General features: G+C 37.7%; 1 protein-coding gene and 1 long non-coding RNA gene across 5 annotated transcripts in view; one reads left to right on the top strand and one right to left on the bottom strand.

The window, feature by feature from the left end:
• Window positions 1-22,349, top strand: part of ZFYVE9 (zinc finger FYVE-type containing 9) — a 117,046-nt gene that overhangs the window by 63,659 nt on the left and 31,038 nt on the right. For all 4 annotated transcript variants that reach the window (XM_061411971.1, XM_061411970.1, XM_061411969.1 and 1 more), the window contains 3 exons: window positions 3,971-4,195; window positions 5,261-5,343; window positions 14,792-14,896. In XM_061411971.1, coding sequence (XP_061267955.1) covers window positions 3,971-4,195; window positions 5,261-5,343; window positions 14,792-14,896 — 413 coding nt within the window. The remainder of the gene's footprint in view (window positions 1-3,970; window positions 4,196-5,260; window positions 5,344-14,791; window positions 14,897-22,349) is intronic.
• On the bottom strand, window positions 362-20,456 carry LOC133244592 (uncharacterized). Its single transcript, XR_009735449.1, has 3 exons — window positions 20,206-20,456; window positions 9,110-9,204; window positions 362-961 (listed from the first exon to the last, which is right to left on the bottom strand). It is a non-coding gene; the product is annotated as an uncharacterized LOC133244592 (long non-coding RNA).

Below are 22,349 nucleotides of genomic sequence, written 5' to 3'. Positions count from 1 at the left end.
AGGCACAGCTTAGGTGAATCTTCATCGCAGGGTGCCTTAAGGTGTTAGCTATGCTGGGCTTCTCATTTGGAGCGCAAGGTCCTCAGGTTGTTGGCAGAATTCACTTTCTTACAAATACCCATTTTCTTATTACAACTGATTGGGACGTACTCTTGGCTCCTAGAGGCTGCCTGCAGTTCTTGCCTCATGGATAGTTTACCACGTGGGTGTTTTCCTTTCCTTCAGGTCAGCGGGACTGTGTCTCCGCTTTGAATCTCTGACCTCTAGACCTAGATTTAAAGAGCTTATGTCAGGCCAACTCTGATAATCTCCCTGTTGATTAACTCAAAGTTTATTGATTAGTAACCTAATCATGGGAGTGACACCCAATATATTAATAGGTATTTGCGCCACAGAAAGGTAGGGAATTAAACAAGGTGTGAACAAGAGGAAGCTGACAGTTCTGCCTCAGAGCATTTCAGTCCTTCCAAACATGACACAGACCTCAGCATGCTTCACTCATTTAATATCCTTGCCATTCTTATATTTGTTGTAATTTGTTTTACCTTTTGTAATAGAAAAAATATTAATTATATTCAATTATGTTCAGTTTTTAATTCCAGTATTAAAAATCAATACTGATTTTCAGTTCAACCAAAATTATTAAATTTACCACTATATTTTCTGGTTATCTGCTATTTTAGTATCCCATGTTTCCATTAGGACTTGCTTTTCTTGCTGAAATACATCTTTTAATTCGTTCTCTTGATGAGGTTGTATGGTTATTAAACTCCATTAGTCTTTGTATGTCTGAAATGTTTTTATTTTTCTGTCATTCTTGAGTAATTAGTTGGCTACAGAATTCTAGGTTAACAGATTTTTCCCTCTCTTTCTTCCTTCTTTTGTTGATTGCTTCATTTCACCTTCCCTTAGCAAGTACTTTGAAGGTATTACTTCATTGTCTTTTGGCATTTTCTGCAATCTGAAAGAAAGTGAAAATGTTAGTCTCTCAGTCTTCTCCTACTCTTTGCGACCCCATGGACGAGAGCCTGCCAGGCTCCTCTGTTACTGGAATTCTCCAGGTGAGACTACTGGAGTGGGATGCCATTTCCTACTCTAGAGGATCTTCCTGACCCAGAGATTGAATCTGGGTCTACTGCATTGCAGGCAGAGTTTTTGCATCTGAACTACCAGGGAAGCCCTGCCATCTAGCTGCTTTTTTTGAGCTGCATGTGTTATGGATTCTTAGTCCCCTACCAGGGGCCAAGCCCGTATAAGGGCAGCAGCCTAATCAGTGGACTGCCAAAGAATCCCCCTTTTTTCCTTTTTTAATAAATAGTTATTTGTCTTTCCTCTTTGGCTTTTAGAACTGTCTCTTTCTCTTTGGTTTTCTGTAAGTTCACTACTAAAGTTCTCTGAGTTTTTTTAGTCTAGTATATGAGGTATAATTTATATACAGTAATGTACCTTTTTAGACATATATTACTATATATAAATACACATATATTCAGTTCAGTGAATCTAGACAAACCAATAAAGTCCAGTAACAGTGTCAAATATATAATATTTTCATTATCTTTAAACCCTACCTCATGTCCCTTTGTATTTAATCCCCTCACTTTACCCTCTGCTCCTGGCAACTAGTAATTTGATTTCTGTCCCTGTAGTTTTACATTTTTGAGAAAGTTATATAAATGGAACTCACTGTTGTATTTGACTAATTTTTTTAGTGCAGTGCTTTTGAGATTTGTCTGTATGGTTGAATGGATGTTGTTGTTCAGTGGTTCAGTCATGTTCAACTCTTTGCGGCTCCATGGACTGCAGCACTACAGGCTTCCCTATCCTTTACCATCTCTCAGAGCTTGCTCAAACTCATGTTCATTGAGTCGGTGATGCCATCCAACCATCTTGTCCTTTGTCATCCCCTTTTCTTCCTGCCTTCAATCTTTGCCAGCATCAGGGTCTTTTTTTAATGAGTCAGCTCTTCATATCAGGTGGCCAAAGTATTGGAGCTTCAGCTTCAGCATCAGTCCCTCTAGTGAATATTCAGGATTGATTTCCTTTAGGATTGACTGGTTTGATCTTGCAGTCCAAGGGACTCTCAAGAGTCTTCCAGCACCACAGTTCAAAAGCATCAATTCTTCAGCACTCAGCCTTCTTTATGGTCCAACTCACATCCATACGTGATTCCTGGAAAAACCATAGCTTTGACTATATAGACCTTTGTAGGCAAAGACATGTCTCCGCTTTTTGATATTGTGTCTAGGTTTGTCATTGCTTTTCTTTCAAGGAGCAGGCGTCTTTTAATTTCATGGCTGTAGTCATCATCCATAGTGATTTTGAAGCCCAAGAAAATAAAGTATGTCACTCTTTCCCCATCTAGTTAACATTTTTTGAGAACACACTGTGTGAAAGATGCTATTTGGCATTTTACAGATATATATTCTATCATTTATTCACATCAAGTCTGAAATTTAGTGTAAGCTTCCCTATTGTCACAGATGCTGAGGCTCACAGAAATTAGGTAACTTGTCCCCAATCTCTTAATAGTAAATGCTCAAACTAGTGTTCAAACCCATGTCTCTGTGATTTCAAATACTGTGATTTTTTTTTTTTCCAAAATAACATTTTCCTTCCTTGATATGGGGATTATTCTGTTCTTATAGATCTGGACCAGCAGTTTAAATGTACAGCCAGATTTGGTTAATTCTGGGGCAAAGATTGTTGTTGTTCAGTCGCTTACTCATGTCTGACTCTTTGTGACGCCGTGGACTGCAGCATGCCAGGCTTCCCTGTCCTTCACCATCTCCTGGAATTTGCTAAAACTCATGTCTGTTGATTTGATGATGCCATCCAACCATCTCCTCCTCTGTCGCCCTCTTCTCCTTCTGCCCTCAATCTTTCCCAGCTTCAGGGTCTTTTCCAATGAGGCAGAGGTAAAAAATACCCCAAAGGTATTTTTAAGATGATGATGCGCAGTGAACGTGGCTTTCAGCCATAAAGCTTCTCTGGATTCTTTGGGGTGGTATTCTCTCCACTTGTGGTCCCTGCTGTTAGTATAGCTTCCACTTCTCTCAAGGGTTCTATGTTCCATCACTGAACTGTTCTGCAAATAGACTCTAGTTTCCAAGGAAAGTAAGCATTAACTTCTCTGATGGTGATTTCTCTACTTGCTATTATTTCAGAGGTGTCAAAGGAAGTTTGCACATGTCTCGGAATAAATCTGTTACATTATTGGACAGCTCTTATCAGGAAGTTCTTTTGTAATTCTAAACTGAGAAAACTGTCTCCTTAATGAAGAGACTATTAACTAGTAATAGTAACTATTGTTACTATTTCATTCAAAAAATACTTGAATTAGAAAGTACTTGGTTAAGAGCATTTGCAAGTAAAAGAAAAAAACCTGCCTGATATGAGATTAAATAAGCCCTAGGTTGTTTCTGTTTCATATTTACCTCAACTATTAATAAAATTAGAATAAATCCAATCTGTGGCTCTACTTTCTCCATGAATTTTTTTCCCTTAAGTGTCTCTTATGTATCTGTACTTAATGTCTTCATTAATTATATTTGTGAATTGAATTTATTTACTCAGTGGGACTGTAAACTGTGTGAGAGCAGGTACCTAATCCTAATATTTTTTCATGACGTTTGAGGTAATAATTCTGATCCTGACACCTCTAAAGTAATTCATACAGTAAGTTGTATAATATAAAGGAAGGTATCAATATTTTTTGATATCTTTTAGCCAGACAAACTAGAGTGTACTAATAATGCAAGGTATTTTATGCTCACCAGAAGCCCTCATCAAATTGGAAAACAAATTTTCATTTAATAAATGCCATTTATTTAAAAAACAACTTTATAAATGTGTGTCTTTCATAGTGAACGGTTAGGAATTAATGTTTGGTAATGTCTGGCCCAGTGCTGATAATAATTATTATTAAAAATATTGTTTTATTGATAGTAATTAATGTACTTTTTTGTTTTAGGGAATGTTGTAGGCAACTTGGGACATTCCTTCTTCAGTCAAAGTTTCCTTGGCAGTAAAGAACATGGTGGATTCTTATATGTGACATCTACCTACCAGTCACTGCAAGACCTAGTACTCCCAACCCCACCTTACTTGTTTGGGATTCTCATTCAGAAATGGGAAACTCCTTGGGCTAAAGTGTTTCCCATCCGACTAATGTTGAGACTTGGAGCTGAATATCGACGTAAGTAAAAAATACCCTCTTCTAAACCATATGACCAAGACCAAAACATAAAAACTAAGCAAAGACTTGAGATATTCAGAGCCTCATGGTGATACAATTAAACAGAAGTAGTCTTTTAAAATAACTAAGCTAAATTAGGTCAGTATCTCTACTTTCTCTTTGTGGCCTCCTCCAGGGATCTTCTGGACCCATGTCTCTTGCATTGCTTTGGCTGTAATGGGAAGGACTCAAAATAACAAGTGAGGATGTTAGTGATTATTGCCTTATAACTTACTGGTTTTATAGGTTAATTTATAGGTTTTATACATGACCATCTTCAGAAAAAATGAATATCAGCGTAACAAGTATTTTTTATAATATCCATATATGGTGAGCATATTTTTTGTCACTTGCTTGGAAAATAGTTATGACAAATTATATTTTATATAATGTAACAGACTGGAAGCTAGTGAGAGATAACTCTCAGCTGGTAAAGTAAGCAATAAAAGAGCCTCTGTGTCCATGGTTGTAGCAGTGCAACTAAGCTGTGATTGTTTTTAAAGACATTAAGGCCTGAATGCAAGCCTTATTTTAAACTTCATATCAAAGTTGCCCTCCCTGGTCTAGGAATCAGACCACTGGAATAGGTTTTTAACTTTGCCACTTACTAGCTCTATTACTGTGAGTGAAGTCATATAAGTTGCTGACTGTCAGTTTCTTTGCCTTTTCTGTTGCATGGTATTATTAAGAGGATGGTATTATGAATCAGCAAAATAAAGTAAGGAAAGGAAAGGATTAAAATAAGAGGAAACATTTGTATCTCCCTGGCTTGCACAGGCAGTTGAAACTGTAAAGTTCAAGGAGCCAGTTAGGATCACCTGGTGTTTGGCTTATCTAAGGAGTGTCCTGATTCAGACATGTATAACAGTGAACTCTTTTAAAAAAAACTTCCTAACCACAGAAGAGGGAATTCAGTGCTGTAATCAGTAATTACAGTTATATTTTGAGAACTTTATAAAGCTTGATATCTCTTTTACCAAAATTATAAGCTGCCAAACTTAGTCTGTTCATTTCTCATTTGCATAGTTTATCCATGCCCACTGTTCAGCGTCAGATTTCGGAAGCCATTGTTTGGAGAGACTGGGCATACCATCATGAATCTTCTTGCAGTAAGTTGAGAATTATTATTTTCTTGTTCCTTACTGGGATTTGTATGGGAGAAGGAAGCAGATTTTATTATTTTGTTCATACCTTGCTGCTTCAGGGAAGTAAAGATTTATGCTAAAAGAAAAGAACAGAACATGTATATTCTTTGGAAAGTACTTGGAGCTTTGGAATGAAATAGTACTGGATTCTGGCTCTTGGTTGTACACTTACTAAGTGACCTTGCAGGAGGTCACTTAGTGAGGAGTAGTGCATACTTAAAGCCCCCAGCATTATGTCTTGTTTTAATTTTAAGCCTAGCATCCTAGCAATTTCCCCTGTGTCCATGTAGCTTATAGTTTAGCCAAAGATTGATCAGAGATTGTATTCACATACCTCAAGGCAATAAGGCATCTATACTTTCTTGATGTGTGGACTGGGATTCAAATGTTATTCCTTTATTTTCCACTGGACTCTCTCATGTCTCCTTGGCACATGCATAGGCTCTGACCCTGTAGACCAAGGATTAGTTGGCTTGGGCCCACTAAGGTCTCTGCTGCACATGTGCATAGACTAAGGTCAGTCCTGGGTGTGTATGTGGAGAATTTATGAAATTCCCTGTGGCTGTCTCATTCCCAGAACTCCTTGTTAAATTTCTGGCCAGTCTGCCTGCTTATTACTTGCTCCAAATAGACTAGCAGCCTCTGGGTAACAGAGCCACTGGTCTTCTTTCACTAGTCACTGAGATTACCACTTTGGCTGAGACACTCCAAATCAAGCAAGATTCTACAAGAAGCAAAACTTACTGTTTTCACAAACTACTACCTTGCCTTGGTTGAACTACCGGACAAACTTAAGGGCAGCTCCAGGCAAGAAGATCACAGACTCAACTCTATTCTTCTTTCTTGAAATTCAGTAATTTTCTTGAATGAGCACATCTCAGTGTATTGTGTGCTTTTAGCCTGAGTCAAGGGCACTGAAATGGTTAGGTTTTTGTTTTCTTTTTTAGATAAATTATCTAACTTTATTGCTTTTGGGGGACTTGATTTATTACTCTGTCATGGAATTGTAGTTGTAGTTCCAGTTATCTTTTAAAGAGATTTAAACAATGAGAAAAGTTCTTATAGGTCTACTCATGTAGCTGCCATTTGCAGTGCTCTCCATTCCTTTGTGGAAATCTGTATTTCCATCTGGTGTCCTCCTGCCTGAAAGATTTCCTCTAATGTTTCTTATAGTGTGGATTGACTGGTAATGAATTCTTTTAGCATCTGTGTTTCTTACAAAGTCCTTTGTATTTGAAAGAAGATACTTTTGCCGGATGTAGAATTCTAGGCTGACAGTTCTATTCTTTGAGAATTTTAAAGATTTACTCTATTGCCTTCTGGTTTGCATTTTTTTCTGATGAGAAATATATTTTCCATCTTGCCTTTCTTTGTTCCTCTCTACAGCAATTTGTATGATATTTGGAATGAGAATGTAAGAAGCATTTTTTTCCCCCACAAATTGAGTAGAAATTTTGAGAAACAAGAGCAGATATTGACATCAATAGACAAATACTTTAAATGTACAGCCATTTTTCTAATATACTATATAATTATGCTCAGATACTTTCTGTCCTTCAGCCACGACAAAGAAACTTTTAAGCTATCACCAGTAGGACACTTAGCTGTTATTTCACTATTTATGATGAAATTTTTATGATTCTTTGTAACTCAAAATGCTTTATATTATTTTGCTACCACAGTAGTTCTCTACAAGTTAGTAGGGATGCATATTATTTACATTTTAAAGATTCAGCAACCTAAGCTTAGAAATTGTATAGCAAATTGTAAAGCCAGGGTTTGCATCTTCCTACTCCATCCTCCTTGCTCTTTCTACTGCATACTCCTTGTATTCTCAGTCAGTGCTCTTAGATGCAAACACTTGTGAGAACAAGCTTCTAGATTTAAAGCAAACTTGCTTTATAGAATTTATTGAATTTAGGGTGGATCGGATCATTACATTTTTCTCAATATTCTAGCCAAATAAAGCATTAATTATCATATGTTGAAAGTAGTACTATTAAATTTGTTTTGAAATGTAGTTATTAGCTTCTCTAAACACTCAACAAAGTAGTCTATCAATTCAGTTTTGAATTATGTTAAAATTAACTGGCTCAGAGTACAGAAAAAACAGTTGTAATGCAAATTACCTATTCAAACTGTAGGGTTGAGAATAAAATAGTGGAAAATATATGGTGGCCATCATAAGTGGAAGAGGGCTTCCCTGGTGGCTCAGTAGTGAAGGGTCCTCTTACCAGTGCAAGAGACACAGGTTCAAACCTGGGTCAGGAAGATCCCCTGGAGAAGAAAACGACAACCTACTCCAGTGTTCTTGCCTGGGAAATTGCATGGACAGAGGAGCCTAGTGGGCTACAGTCCATCAGGTCTCAAGGGTCAGACATTACTTAGCGACAGAAACAATAACCACAGTGATTTTTAGTGACTTTGAACATTATTTGGAATTAAGCTAAACTTCACAGATTAAGGACACAGTCCTTCATAAGACTGCCATTACTTCAGATGCTAGCTGTAAGTTCAAGGGTCCCCAGACCTCCTATAGTTGGCACTAACTAGATACAAATGTGGGAGATGCCACTAACCCGTCAGGTTTGATGATTCACTAGAATGATTCACAGAACTCAGCAAAGTATTATTCAGTTGACCTTTGAACAACATGGGCTTGAACTGCTCAGATCCACTTAGGTGGATTTTTTTTCCAGTAAATTTGTACTACACAGTCCATGGTTACTAGAATCTGCAGATTGCAGAACTGCAGTTTAGAGAGCTGAGTTTATACTCATGTTATACATGGATTTTTTACTGTGCAGGGGTTGACTCCCCTAACTCCCATGTTATTCAAGAGCCAACTGTACTTAAGATACAGTTTTATTATAACAGTGGAGATATAAATCAGGAGCAGCCAATAGAAGAGACACAGAGTGCAGGGTCTGGGGAGAGTTCCAAACAAGTAACTTTTGTGTCTTGAGTTTTTATTGGAGATTCCTTACTATTACTGATTGATTGAATCATTAGCTATGTTATTGAACTCAATCTTCAGCCCCACTTCAGCATTCCCCAAAAGTCAGGCTGGTATCGTGCACCTCAAAGTCCCAACCTCTCATCATGTGGTTGATGTTTCTGAAATGGCCAGCTACCACCCTGAGTCATCTTGTTAGCCTGAATATCATCAAGTTGACACAGACTGTCAAGTGACATAGACATAGGGCCAACCAGGAATAACAAGGGCACTCATATCACTCAGGAAATTCCAAGGGTTTAGAAGCTATGTCCCAGAAACCAGGGGCAAAGGTCAGCCAAATTCTTTATTATACAGTAAGATCTACTCAATGCCCATGAATGCCCAAGAGGTCTTTCTATCTGGATTTTGGGAATAGGCATTATTCCCAGACCTGTGTATCAGATAATGCTCCCAATAATCACTTCAGGCATTTCTTTCACTGGCCTCAGGTTTCCTCACACTTATTAGCTGATGAGAGCACTGCTAAACACTGGATGTGACCTTCTGCAAACCTTTGGAGTCCTGTCTGCAGTTTTCTCCTCTCTGTCCTGTCAACTCTAACTACCTTCATTTTTCTCGTTTTTCAGTTTTCTCCTCAGGAAATCTGCCAGCCTCTGCCGGGGTTCCCCTTTCCTGCATCTGAGCTTGGAAGCTCTCTTGGAGCATAACCTGGGCAGTCACAGAGCTCATCTTGTTTGTTTCCAGTCTCTCAAGGATCACTGTCCTTGTTACCTGAAATTCACTCTCTTGAAAATCATTGTTCCATGTGTTTTGTGTGGTCTTTTGTTGTTTAAGACATGAGGCTAATCCAGTCTCCTTTCCTCCACCTTGGGCAGAAATGAAAATTTCTAAGTTATATTTTAATATATAATATCTCTCTATATTCTTCTACTCCAGCCCCCACCCCTTTGTCCTTCCTTGGTAATTTTAGTTTTTAGTCTCATTTTTCTGCAAGACAATTTTTCTTTCAGGTTGTAATCTAATTTGGAATGTAAAGGAGATATTTGTCCCGTAATCTAGCAACAGCAGCCTAAGGTTTCTACGGTCACTATCATTTCATTTATACAAACATTTGTTGAATTATCTCCTGAAGCATCTCACTCTACATTATCGCTTTCTCTCTAGATTATCAGGATCCTGCAGTCTATTGATTTCAAGAAACCTTTTCACTGTTTCTCATTCCTGTTGCTTTTCTGTTTTTGTATATTTTGATTCCATAGTTTCATCATCAAATCACTTTTTTACATAATTCTAGTTCCTTTTTCTCTTTTACTAAGTGTGTTGTGGTAGCCTGGCAAAATGTAAACCCTGCTTAAATCTACCTCTTTCTTTAAAACTTAAAACAATTTTTTGTATGGTAAAAGCCACCTTTTTTTGAGTACATTTCCAAGACTTTTCACACATGTAACAGTTACATTACAACCACTCTTACAATTGAAATACAGAACAGTTCTGTCACTCCAGAATATTTGCTGGTGCACTTCTAATGTCTGGTAATCATTGATTCTTTGTCCCTGTAGTTTTAGTTTTTTCAGACTGTCCTGTAAGGGAAATTATACAGAACGTAGCCTTCTCAGTCTGACTTCTTTTACTTATCTTAATGCATTTGAGATTAATCTATGTTATATATATTGTTGGGAAGGAAATAAAATCATTCTCTTCCACTCATCTCAGGTTCTTTGGCTGAGGTCCTCTAAATTAAACTGGCCAAAGACTGATTAACAAGAGGCATATTTAGCTGTGGCATACTCTGGTAACCTTCAATTATCAATAGATGATTGATTTCTATTGCTGAGTAGGGTTGTGTTGTATGTGTGAACTACAGTTTATTCATTCACCTGTTGATGGATATCTAGGTTTCTAGTTTCTTGCAACTGAATAAAACTGCTATAAACATTCATGTATTAAATTCTGTGTGAATGTTTAGTTTTCATTTATCTAGGAGTGGGAGAGTTGAGCCATATTGTATGTTTAACATTATGAAAGTGAAAGTCGGTCAGTCGTGTTCGACTCTTTGCGACTCCATGGACTATACAGTCCATGGAATTTTCTAGGCCAGAATACTGGAGTGGGTAGTCTTTCCCTCCTCCAGGGAATCTTCCCAACCCAGGGATTGAACCCAGGTCTCCTGCATTGCGGGCGGATTTTTTACCAGCTGAGCCACAAGAGAAGCACAGGAATACTGGAGTGGGTAGCCTATCCCTTCTCCAGGGTTCTTCCCGACCCAGAGATCGAACCGGGGTCTCCTGCATTTCAGGTGGATTCTTTACCAACTGAGCTATCAGGATTTAACATTATAAGGAACTGTAAAATTGTTTTCCAAAATGCTTGCAATGTTTTGCATTCATCAGGTGTAAGAGTCTTTTTTTTTTTGGTCAACACTTGTTCCTCCTTCAGTTTTTAATTTTTGCCATTCTAATAGAAGTCTAATTGTTTTAATTTTGTGATTTTAATTTTTATGTTTCCAATGATGAGTGATTTAGAGCATCTTTTTATTTGCTTATTTTATCTTCTTTATGTCTCTAATGAATGTTCAAATTTTTGCCTATTTAAAAGATATGGTTTTTGTTTTCTTATTGTTGAATTTTGAGAGTATTTCATGCATTCTGAATGTAAGTCCTTTGGTGGATTTGTATCAATTTAAAATATTTTGTCTCAAGTCTGTAGATCATCTTTTCATTTTTAAAAATAATGTCATTAATAGAACCAAATTTTTTAATTTTGTTGAAGTCCAGTTTGTTAATTTTTTATGGGGCATTCTGTTTATATCATATCTAAGAACTTATTGACTAAAACTTAAATCACAAACATTTCCCTGATGCTTTCTTCAAAAGTTGATGGTTTTATGTTTTACATATAGGTTTGTGATCCATTTTTAGTTAATTTTTGTTTGTGAGGCATTCCTTGAAGTTCTTTTTTTCCCCATTTGCATGTCCAGTAATTTCAGTATCACTTGTCATTTACTTGCCTTAGCACCTTTCAGTCAGTTCAGTCGCTCAGTCATGTCCAACTCTGTGACCCCATGGACTGCAGCACGCCAGGCTTCCCTGTCCATCACCAACTCCCGGAGCTTGCTCAAACTCATGTCCATAGAGTTGGTGATACCATCCAACCATCTAATCCTCTGTCGTCCCCTTCTTCTCCTGCCTTCAGTCTTTCCCAGCATCAGGGTCTTTCCCAATGAGTCAGTTCTTCACATCAGATGGCCAGAGTATTAGAGTTTCAGCTTCGGCATCAGTCCTTCCAATGAATATTCAGGACTGATTTCCTTTAGGATTGACTGATTGAATCTCCTTGTAGTCCAAGGGACTCTCAAGAGTCTTCTCCAACACCACAGTTCAAAGGCATCAGTGCTTCAGTGTTGAGCTTTCTTTATGGTCCAGCTCTCACATCCATAATGACTACTGGAAAAAAACCATAATTTGACTAGATGGACATTTGTCAGCAAAGTAATGTCTCTGCTTTTTAATATGCTGTCTAGGTTGGTCATAGGTTTTCTTCCAAGGAGCGAGTATCTTTTAATTTCATGGCTGGAGTCACCATCTGAGTGATTTTGGAGCACCAAAAAATAGTCTGTTACTGTTTCCATTGTTTCCCCATCTACTTACCATCAAGTGATGGGACCAGATGACATGATCTTAGTTTTCTGAATGTTGAGTTTTAAGCCAGCTTTTTCACTCTCATCTTTCATTTTCATCAAGAGGCTCTTTAGTTCTTCTTTGCGTTCTGCCATGAAGGTGGTGTCACCTGCATTTCTGAGGTTATTGATATTTCTTCCTGCAGTCTTGATTCCTGCTTTTGCTTCATCCAGCCTGGCATTTCACCTGATGTACTCTACATATAAGTTAAATAAGCAAGGTGACAATATACAGCCTTGATGTACTCCTTTCCTGATTTGGAATCAGTCTGTTGTTCCACATTCAGTTCTAACTGTTGCTTCTTGACCTGCATACAGATTTCTCAGGAGGCAGGTCAGGTGGTCTGTATTCCCTTTTCTTTCAGAATTTTCCACAGTTTGTTGTGATCCACACAGTCACACAGTCCACACAGTCAGTACTTTGGCATAATCAATAAAGCAGAAGTAGATGTTTTTCTGGAACTCTCTTGCTTTTTCGATGATCCAGCGGATGTTGGCAATTTGATCTCATGAAGGCAGAGGAACTGCCTTTTCTAAATCCAGCCTGAACATCTGGAAGTTCACGGTTCATGTACTGTTGAAACCTGGCTTGGAGAATTTTGAGCATTACTTTGCTAGCGTGTGAGATGAGTGCAATTGTGCGGTAGTTTGAGCATTCTTTGGCATTGCCTTTCTTTGGGATTGGAATGAAAACTGACCTTTCCAGTCCTGTGACCACTGCTGAGTTTTCCAAATTTGCTGGCATATTGAGTGCAACACTTTCACAGCATCATCTTTTAGGGTTTGAAATAGCTCCACTGGAATTCCATCACCTCCACTAGCTTTGTTCATAGTGATGCTTCCTTCCTAAGGTCCACTTGACTTCACACTCCAGGATGTCTGGCTCTAGGTGTGATCACACACCATCATGGTTGTCTGGGTCATGAAGATCTTTTTTGTATAGTTCTTCTATGTATTCTTGTCACCTCTTCTTAATATATTCTGCTTCCGTTTGGTCCATACTGTTTCTGCCCTTTATTGTGCCCATCTGTGCATGAAAAGTTCCCTTGGTATCTCTAATTTTCTTGAAGAGATCTCTAGTCTTTCCCATTCTATTATTTTCCTCTTTTTTTTTTTTTTTTTTGCTTTGGTCACTGAGGAAGGCTTTCTTATCTCTCTTTGCTATTCTTTGGAACTCTGCTTTCAGATGGTTATATTTTTCCTTTTCTCTTTTCCCTTTAGCTTCTCTTCTTTTCTCAGCTATTTGTAAGGGCTCCTCAAACAACCCTTTTACCTTTTTGCATTTTTCTTGGGGATGGTCTTGGTCACTGCCTCCTGTACAATGTCATGAACCTCCATCCATAGTTCTTCAGGCACTCTGTCTATCAAATCTAATCCCTTCAATCTATTTGTCACTTCCGTTCCATAATCGTAAGGGATTTGCTTTAGGTCATAGCTGAAAAGTCAATTGATTTTACCAGTGCAGATCTGACTCTTTCTTCGTTCTTAACTTCCATCCAAGTTAAATATGAGTGAAGACAGAAAGAGCAGCATACCCATGGGTCTCATTTTAGATTCATGACCAGTACCATTAAGGAAGCTCTTGAACCTACCCAGCAATCCTTCCTGGTCCCTAATACATTCCTAACTCCCCATATGACTTTTTGCATGTGATTTTTTCTCAAATTTCCTGTGCTGCCTCTCCTTTCCTCAGTTTCAGCTGATGACATAACCCCATTTTCCCTGAATGAATAGAAGCAATAAGAAGATAGTTTTCACACAGTTCCATCCAACAACTTACTAGCATCTACGCGTTTTCTACTCTTAGTTTCCAGGACACCATTCTTTCTCAGTTCTTTTCCTGCAGTCTTCTGACCTGCCACCTTCCCCTTCCCATCATATTCTGTATCTCAGTTGGTGGCAGTTCCTATCTTCTACTTGCCCAAGCCATACAGTTCAGAATCATCAACTCTTTTTTTTTTTTTCCACATTCCACATCCAACTTAAGGGCAAATATTGTCTGTTTTCCCTTTAAATATATCTAGAATCTGATAACTTCTGACTGCCTTTGGAACTGTTAAAATCTTGGTTCAAGTTATCACTGTCTCTTGCTCAGATTATTTTTATTGTGTTTATCTGATCTCCTTTCTTCTATTCTTGCTCCTTTTCCATCTGTTCTTTGCAGAGGAGAGAGTTAAAGAGATCCATTACAGTAGGTCGAAAGCCTTCTCAAAGTAAAGGTCAAGGTCCTTGTGACCTACAGGACCCTGTGAAATCTAGCTGTGTGCTGTCACTGTGACCTGAACTCCTGCCTTCTTGCTCACTTTGCTTCAGCCACACTGGATGTGGTATATGTGTGTGTTTTAGTGTATAAGTGTTCACTGAGTTCCCAGCACGTTCCAGGCATTTGGGATATAACAAGAACAAAACAAGTGATCATCTCTGCTGTCTTGGAGCTTACCTCATAGGGAAGAGACAGTTAACAAATAAATACAGAAAATGTCAGGTGCTGAGAAAGCAAGATAAACATTTAAATATTTGTTTAATATTGTATATAATGGTATATAAAACTTCTTAATCTGCTTCCTTGTGAGAGTTTACAGACTAACTGGAGAGCTAGAATACACACAGTGGGGCTTTCATCATGCATTTTCTTATTATTTAAATGAATGAATTCATTCATTTAATTCAAAAGTATTTAATTTTGGCATTCTTTTCCTTTGTGCTAATTTTATTGCTGTTAATCAGATCCTGCCGTTGATGAATTCTTTATTCTACTTCAATCTGCTTTTGCCCAGGACTTTAGAAATTACCAGTATACATTGCCAGTAGTTCAAGGTTTGGTGGTTGATATGGAAGTTCGGAAAACCAGCATCAAAATTCCCAGCAACAGATACAATGAGGTAAGATTTACTGTGATGTTTTTCATAATTGAGCATTATAAATGAAGATGAAAAATACATGATTGCATGTAAAATTTTAATTTAGTGACAGTGAAATCAGTTCATAATATTATATGAATTAGATCAGTGATAGAGAATTTCATAACAGAAAGGAAGATGTTAAATTTGTCTTACTTAGTTTTTGGTTGCGTCATTTCTTGTTTTTTGACCTTTTGGTGCTGACGATCAGTAGCAGATTTGCATTTTGATTGAGGTATAAAATTAACTTTATAATATTAGTGGTGGGATCTTTTGATTTTTCCCTCTTTTGGTAAGTATATATTATTAACTACCCTTCATGTTTAAGAATAGCTCACCTGTGTAAGTCCCAAAATGATTTTTAAGTAAAATTTTGAAAGCAAATGATTACATCTTGAATTAAGCTGTATTTTATAACTAAAATGAAATTGTGCATACTGTACATATATTAAAAGAATTATGTAAGCACTGTTCTCGCCTATTTGCCAAGTGAAGTACTAATTGAATTTTAAAATTTCTTAAAATCAATTCTGAAGTGTAGAATAGTAATCACTGTGATTTAAAAGAGGAATTTTAAAACTTAGTTTGATGTGTTAAAATTTGTTGTTTTATTAGGCAGGGTAGTAACTCCCCTATTACTTCTTGTACTATTTTGGGTATAAAATAATTTCTTCCTTCCTTCTCTTACTTTCCCTTCTTCCTTTCTTTTTTCCTTTCCCATTCTACCATTTATTCACTTGGTCGTTTGTACATTCGGTAAACATTATTTTTGTACTTGATATACACTTAAAATCACAGAAATGTCTTACTGGATTTATAAGCTCAGGGCTCAGTATTATTATGTGGGAAAGACATATTTGAAGAAAACTTTTACCCCGTGCTTTCTGTCTGATGGCTTTTTTCAGGGCACTAGAAAATAGTAGTGAGAAAGAGTGCTTAATTTTTTCTGGGTACAATTAGCTGTTGAATAGTCCTACTTTGAAACTATACCAAACTGCTGCTGCTGCTGCTGTGTCACTTTAGTCGTGTCTGACTCTGCAACCCCATAGGTGGCAGCCCACCAGGCTTCCTGTCCCTGGGATTCTCCAGGCAAGAACACTGGAGTGGATTGCCATTTCCTTCTCTAATGCATGAAAGTGAAAAGTGAAAGTGAAGTCGCTCAGTCACATCCGACTCTAGCGACCCCATGGACTGCAGCCCACCGGGTTCCCCCATCCATGGGATTTTCCAGGCAAAAGTACTGGAGTGGGGTGCCACTGTCTTCTCTGATACCAAACTAAGTAGAGTCAGATTTTTAAAGAGAACTAAATAGTAATTTAGTTCTAATTAAAATTTACATATTTAAACAAATATGTAATTTGTACCCTAAATAGTTTTTTAAACTGTGCTTTGAAAACTTGTTTTATTTCTCATCGAAGTGTTATTATCTATTTCATAGATATCTATTAAATATATTCTGTGATATGAAATACCAAGATGAATTAGACATTATGAATGCTTCTGGGAGTTTATCATCCAGAAATGAGATGATAACACACGTTGCTATCCCTGATGTTTGCACGATGATGCTTTGCGTTTGGTAATTGGAACTGTTTATACAAGTATATCTGTAAAAGCCATGTTGTTGTTGTTTAGTTGCTCAGTCGTGTCCGACTCTTTGCAACCTCATGGACTGTAGCCTGCTGGGCTCCTCTGTCCATGGGATTTCCCAGGCAGGGATACTAAAGTGGGTTGCCATTTCCTTCTCCAGAGGATCTTCCTGACCCAGGGATTGAACCTGCATCTCCTGCATTGACAGGAGGATTCTTGACCTTTGAGCAAACCAAGAAGCCCATAAAAGCTATGAGGCCCCCATAATTATTTCAGTACTTTACTAAGGACATTCATGACAATGTCCATTCATATTATCTGTCTTTATTTGAATCCCGCCTCCTAACTTTATGGTTGTGAAGTTTCAAAAATTTTTGTTCAAAAGCAATAACTGTATTTCTTGTAATTTATTATATTTAATTTTCAGTAAAGTTTACCAATTGTATATCACTTCTTTTCCTTACTTGATTTAGCAGACTCACTTCTCTTCTAATTCAATTTTTGTTTTAACTCAGTGAAATTTTATTTCTTATGATCTTGGACAGTTGTGTCTATTAGTTGGAAAAGTAATTTCATACACAATATTTCATTGTATGTTGTTGTTGTTTAGCCATAAGTTGTATCCAACTCTTTTGTGACCCCATGGACTGTGGCCCACCAGGCTCCTGTGTTCAGCTTTTTCACTCTCCTCCTTCACCCTCAAGAAGGCTCTTTAGTTCCTTTTCACTTTCTGCCATTAAAGTAGTATCATCTGCGTATGTACGGTTGTTGATATTTCTCCCAGCAGTCTTGATTCCAGCTGTGAGTCATCCATCCGGCATTTCCCATGGTGTACTCTGCATAGAAGTTAAATAAGCAGGGTGACAATATACAACCTTTCTCAATTTTGAAGCAGTCTGTTGTTCCGTGTCCAGTTTTAACTGTTGCTTCTTGACCTGCATACAGGTTTCTTGGGAGGCAGGTAAGGTAGTCTGGTATTCCCATCTCTTTTAAGAATTTTCCACATGTTGTTGTGATCCACACAGTCAAAGGCTTTCTTGTAGTCAATGAAGCAGAAGTAGATGTTTTTCTGGAATTCCCTTGCTTTCTCTATAATATAATGGATGTTGGCAATTTGATTTCTCGTTCCTCTGCCTTTTCTATATCTAGCTTGTATATCTGAAATTTCTTGGTTCACATACTGCTGAAGCCTAGCTTGGAGGATTTTGAGCATTATCTTGCTAGCATGTGAAGTGAGTACAATCGTATGATAGTTTTTGAACATCCTTTGTCATTGCCCTTCTTTGGGATTGGAGTGAAAACTGACCTTTTCCAGTCTTGTGGCCACTGGTGAGTTTTCCAAATTTACTAACACACCGAGTATAGCACTTTCACAGCATCATCTTTTACGATTTGAAATAGCTCAGCTGAAATTCCATCACCTCCACTAGCTTTGTTCGTAATAATGTTTCCTAAGGCCCACTTGACTTTACACTCCAGGATGTATGGCTCTAGGTGAGTGACCACACCAATATGATGATCTCATCATGAAGACCTTTTTTTATATAGTTCTTCTGTGTATTCTTGCCACCTCGTCTTCATCTCTTCTGCTTCTCTTAGGTCCTTAATGTTTCTGTCCTTTATTGTGCCCATCCTAGCATGAAATATTCCCTTGATATCTCCAGTTTTCTTAGGGAGATCTCTAGACTTTCCCATTCTAATGTTTTCCTCTGTTTTTTTGCATTGTTCACTTAAGAAGACCCCCCCTTTTTTTTAATCCTAGCTATTCTCTGACATTCTGTATTCAGTTGGATATATCTTTCCCTTTCTACCTTGCCTTTTGCTTCTAATATGATAATTTGTAAAAGAGATTTTATAGGTTTTAAAGCAAAAACATGACTTAACCAAACTAAAATTTTAGAAAACTGAGTTTTGGCAGCTTATATGTAAATTATGGAGAGAGGGGGACTGACAAAAACAAACACAACATAAAAGTTGAGAATTATGTTTTCTTAAGTGGCCTTATTGAGAATACAGCCCAGGAGACAGCCTCTCAGATACCTCTGAGGGACTGTTTCAAAGAGGTAAGGGAGGAGGAGCCAGGACATGTAGGAATTTTTGCTGGAAAAAAAAACATGTAGTTGAACATCAAAAGATTACTGTAAAGTGTAAAAAAGTGTAAAAAATCCAGACATTTCAGGTTAATGATTTTAGTTCTTTCTGAGTATGGAAAGATGCAAGAGTCAGAGTTCACTGAAATTATTCCTTAGATGTGCATCTGAGCCATCTAGGGCCAGTGTCCTGTCTTTCTCCATCCTGATGTCCCCTTATCATGGACTGTTGATGGCGGCTATAGTGGTGATGAATTGATGGCAGGCAGCATTCATTGTTTACCAGAATGACAGGCAGCATGCTTTTTTACTGAAATGTCAGACAACATTTTTTTCCGTATAAGGAAAGACTTTAAGCTTAGAAAGCTAGAGGGTAGGATTTCTGAAGTGGTAATTTTAATAAATGAAGTGGTCACTGAATATAAATTTTCTAATCTCCTTCATCAAGGCTAATCAAGAACTCTGTTGGTCTAGGTAAAGTTACTCATGTTCTTATGAAACATTATTTTGATCATTGTGTTAAGTAATATCTATTGAGGGTATATTATGTATCAGGTATTATTCTAAACATATATGTATCTTCACGCTATCTCTATGAAATGAGTAGAGTAAGTCCCTTGTTACAGGTAAGGGAATTAAGGCACAGAGCTAGCAAGTGTTGGAAAGTGAAAGTGAAGTCGCTCAGTTGTGTCCGACTCTTTGCGACCCCATGGACTGTAGCCTACCAGGCTCCTCTGTCCATGGGATTTTCCAGGCAAGAGTACTGAAGTGGGTTGCCGTTTCCTTTCCAGCAATCTTCCTGACCCAGGGATCGAACTCAGGTCTCCCACATTGTAGGCAGACACTTTACCCTCTGAGCCACCAGGGAAGCAGCAAGTGTTGGAGCTAGAATCACACCCATGCACTCTAATTTCAGTATCCCTGTTCTTAAACACTATCCTAAACTGATTTTCATAAACATCAGTTTAATTATTATGTCTGATCGTAGGGCTGGTTTTAGGGTCTTTACAGAGGTAAAGCCCTAATCCAGTATGACCTGTGTGTTTAGTCACTCAGTCATGTCCGACTCTTTGCGACCCCATGAACTGTAGCCTGCTAGGCTCCTCTGTCCATGGGGATTCTCCAGGCAAGAATACTGGAGTGGGTTGCCACGTCCTCCTCTAGGGGATCTTCCCAATCCAGGGATCGAACCCAGGTCTCCCGCACTGCAGGTAGATTCTTTACTGTCTAAGAAGGGGAAATTTGGACATAGACGTATAAAGAGAAGATGACAGGAAGAGGCATAAGGAGAAGATGACTATCTACAAGTCAGGAGAGAGTTCTGAAACAAATCTTTCTTTTTGCAACCCTCAAATGGAACCAATGCTATTGACATCTTGATTTGGGATTTCTAGCCTCCAGCATTGTGAGACAATAAATTTCTATTGTTTAAGCCACCACTTAAAGCCATCACCACTTGTTTAAGCTGCTATTTTTTTATTGCAGCACTTGCACACACTAACATACCAGTCTACCTTAAATAGCTAAACATCATGACAAAATATGTGAGGGGAAAAAAGCAAAAACCTAAGAACAGTGGGATAGAGAAGATGAGCCCTATGGTTACCCTACCTTACTGTCTGGAGTTAGTTTCCAGGCCATAGTGCAATTAGAGGGAACTTAACCCGATCCTAGAGGTCTAGAGGCTCCCTGAGTTGAAGAGAATGTAGGGAGGCCATGATGGCTAGAATTTACAAGACAGATTATGGAAATAAAGGAACTCTGGAGATCTGTAAGAGGTTCCTGTTGGGTCTTCAGCTGACTACTAATCAATGCATGTATATGAGAAAAACACTGAAGAGGAACAGCTAGAACAGTTCTCAAAGGTCCAGGAATAATTTATATTCTTACCATCTAGAGTAAGAAAGGGACAAATAATTTCTAGTGATCAAAGTTGTCCATAAATTTAGTCTGCTCTGATCCTACCTAACAAGCTTAAAATAAAACTTCAACAAGAGGAAGGCCTGTACATTTTAAGGCGAGACTTGGAAAATATAAAAAACCCAAATCAAACTTTAAGAAACAAAAATGACAATGAGATGAAAAATACACTGGATGAGATTAATGGCAGATCAGACACTGCTGGAAAAAATTAATAAAAACAGAACCATCCAAGATGAAACACAAAGATAAAAGGCTGGAAACTGAAATGAATGGAGTATCATTGAGATGTGAGAAATGTTGGATGGCTTAACTCTGTAATTGAAGTCCCCAAAAGAGTGGAGAAGTAGGTTGACAGAAAAGATATTTGAAGAATCAGTGATGAAAAATTTTGTAAATCACCAACTCGATGGACATGAGTTTGGGTAGACTCCGGGAGTTGGTGATGGACAGGGAGGCCTGGCGTGCTGTGATTCATGGGGTCGCAGAGTCAGACATGACTGAGCGACTGAACTGAACTGAGAATCATATAGATTCAAGAAGTTCAGTGAACTCCAGCTGCAGGATGAAAAGTATTACATTAAGGAACATTATAATCATCATCATCAAATTGCTTAACACCAGAGGTAAAGAGAAGAATCTTAAAGGCAACTAGAGAAAAAAAATCCACTTTATATACTGAGCAGTGGGTATAAGAATGACTGTAGACTTCTCATTCAAACAGTTCAGTTCCCAAGACAGTGCACAAAATCCTTAAGGTACTAAAAAAAGATAACCTATCAGCCTATAGATTAAAACACCTAAAATAAAATACCCAGGAATAAATTTAACCAAGGATATAAAGATCAGTACTCTTAAAATCATAAAACATTGATGATGAAAATTGAAGATGACATCAAGGAATAGAAAGATATTCCAGATTTATGGATTAGCAGAATTAATACTGTTAAAATCCATACTACCAAAAGCTATCTATAGATCTAATGCAATTCTTATCAAAATACTCATGACATTTTTCACAGAACTAGAAGAAATAATCCTAAATGTTATATGGAATCACAAAAGACCTTGAGATGTCATCCAATCTTGAGGGGAAAAAAAAAGGACAAAGCTAGAGGTATAATACTTTTTGACTTCAGAGTATAGTACAAAGCTGCAGTCATCAAAATAGAATGGTACTGGCACAGAAAGAGATAAAAATCAATGGAATCAGAGAGCTCAGAAATAAACCCACATACTTAAGTTCAATTAACCTACAATGAAGGAGGCATGATATTCACCAGAGAAAAGAGAATTTCTTCAATAAATAGTGCTCGGAAAACTGGACAGCTACTTGTGAAAGAGTGAAATTAGAACATTGTCTCACACCATATATAAAAATAAACTCAAAATGGATTAAAGACCTATATGTAAGACCTGAGACCATAAAACTGGATGAAAACATAGGCTGAACACTAATTTACAGAAAGTGTAGCAATATTTTCTTAGATCTATCTCCTAAGGCAAAAGAAGTAAAACTAAAAATAAATAAATGGGACCTAGTTAAATGTAAGAGGTTTTTTAATAGCAGAGAAAACTATCACCAAAATGAAAAAACAACCCCCTGAATAGGAAAAAATATTTGCTAATGATATTACTGATAAGGGGTTAGTATCCAAAATAGATACATGGCTCACAGAACTCAATATTAGAAAAAAAACTTGGGAGACTTCCCTGGTGGTCCAGTGTCTAAGACTCCGTGCTCCCAATGCAGGAGATCTGGGTTTGATCCCTGGTCAGAGAATTAGGTCCCACATGCCACAACTGAAGGATCCCACATGCTACAACTAAGACCT

The sequence above is a fragment of the Bos javanicus genome, chromosome 3 (genome assembly GCF_032452875.1).
Source record: "Bos javanicus breed banteng chromosome 3, ARS-OSU_banteng_1.0, whole genome shotgun sequence".
NCBI classification, from domain to species: domain Eukaryota; kingdom Metazoa; phylum Chordata; class Mammalia; order Artiodactyla; family Bovidae; genus Bos; species Bos javanicus.
This window is presented reverse-complemented; position numbering and strand designations above follow the sequence as displayed.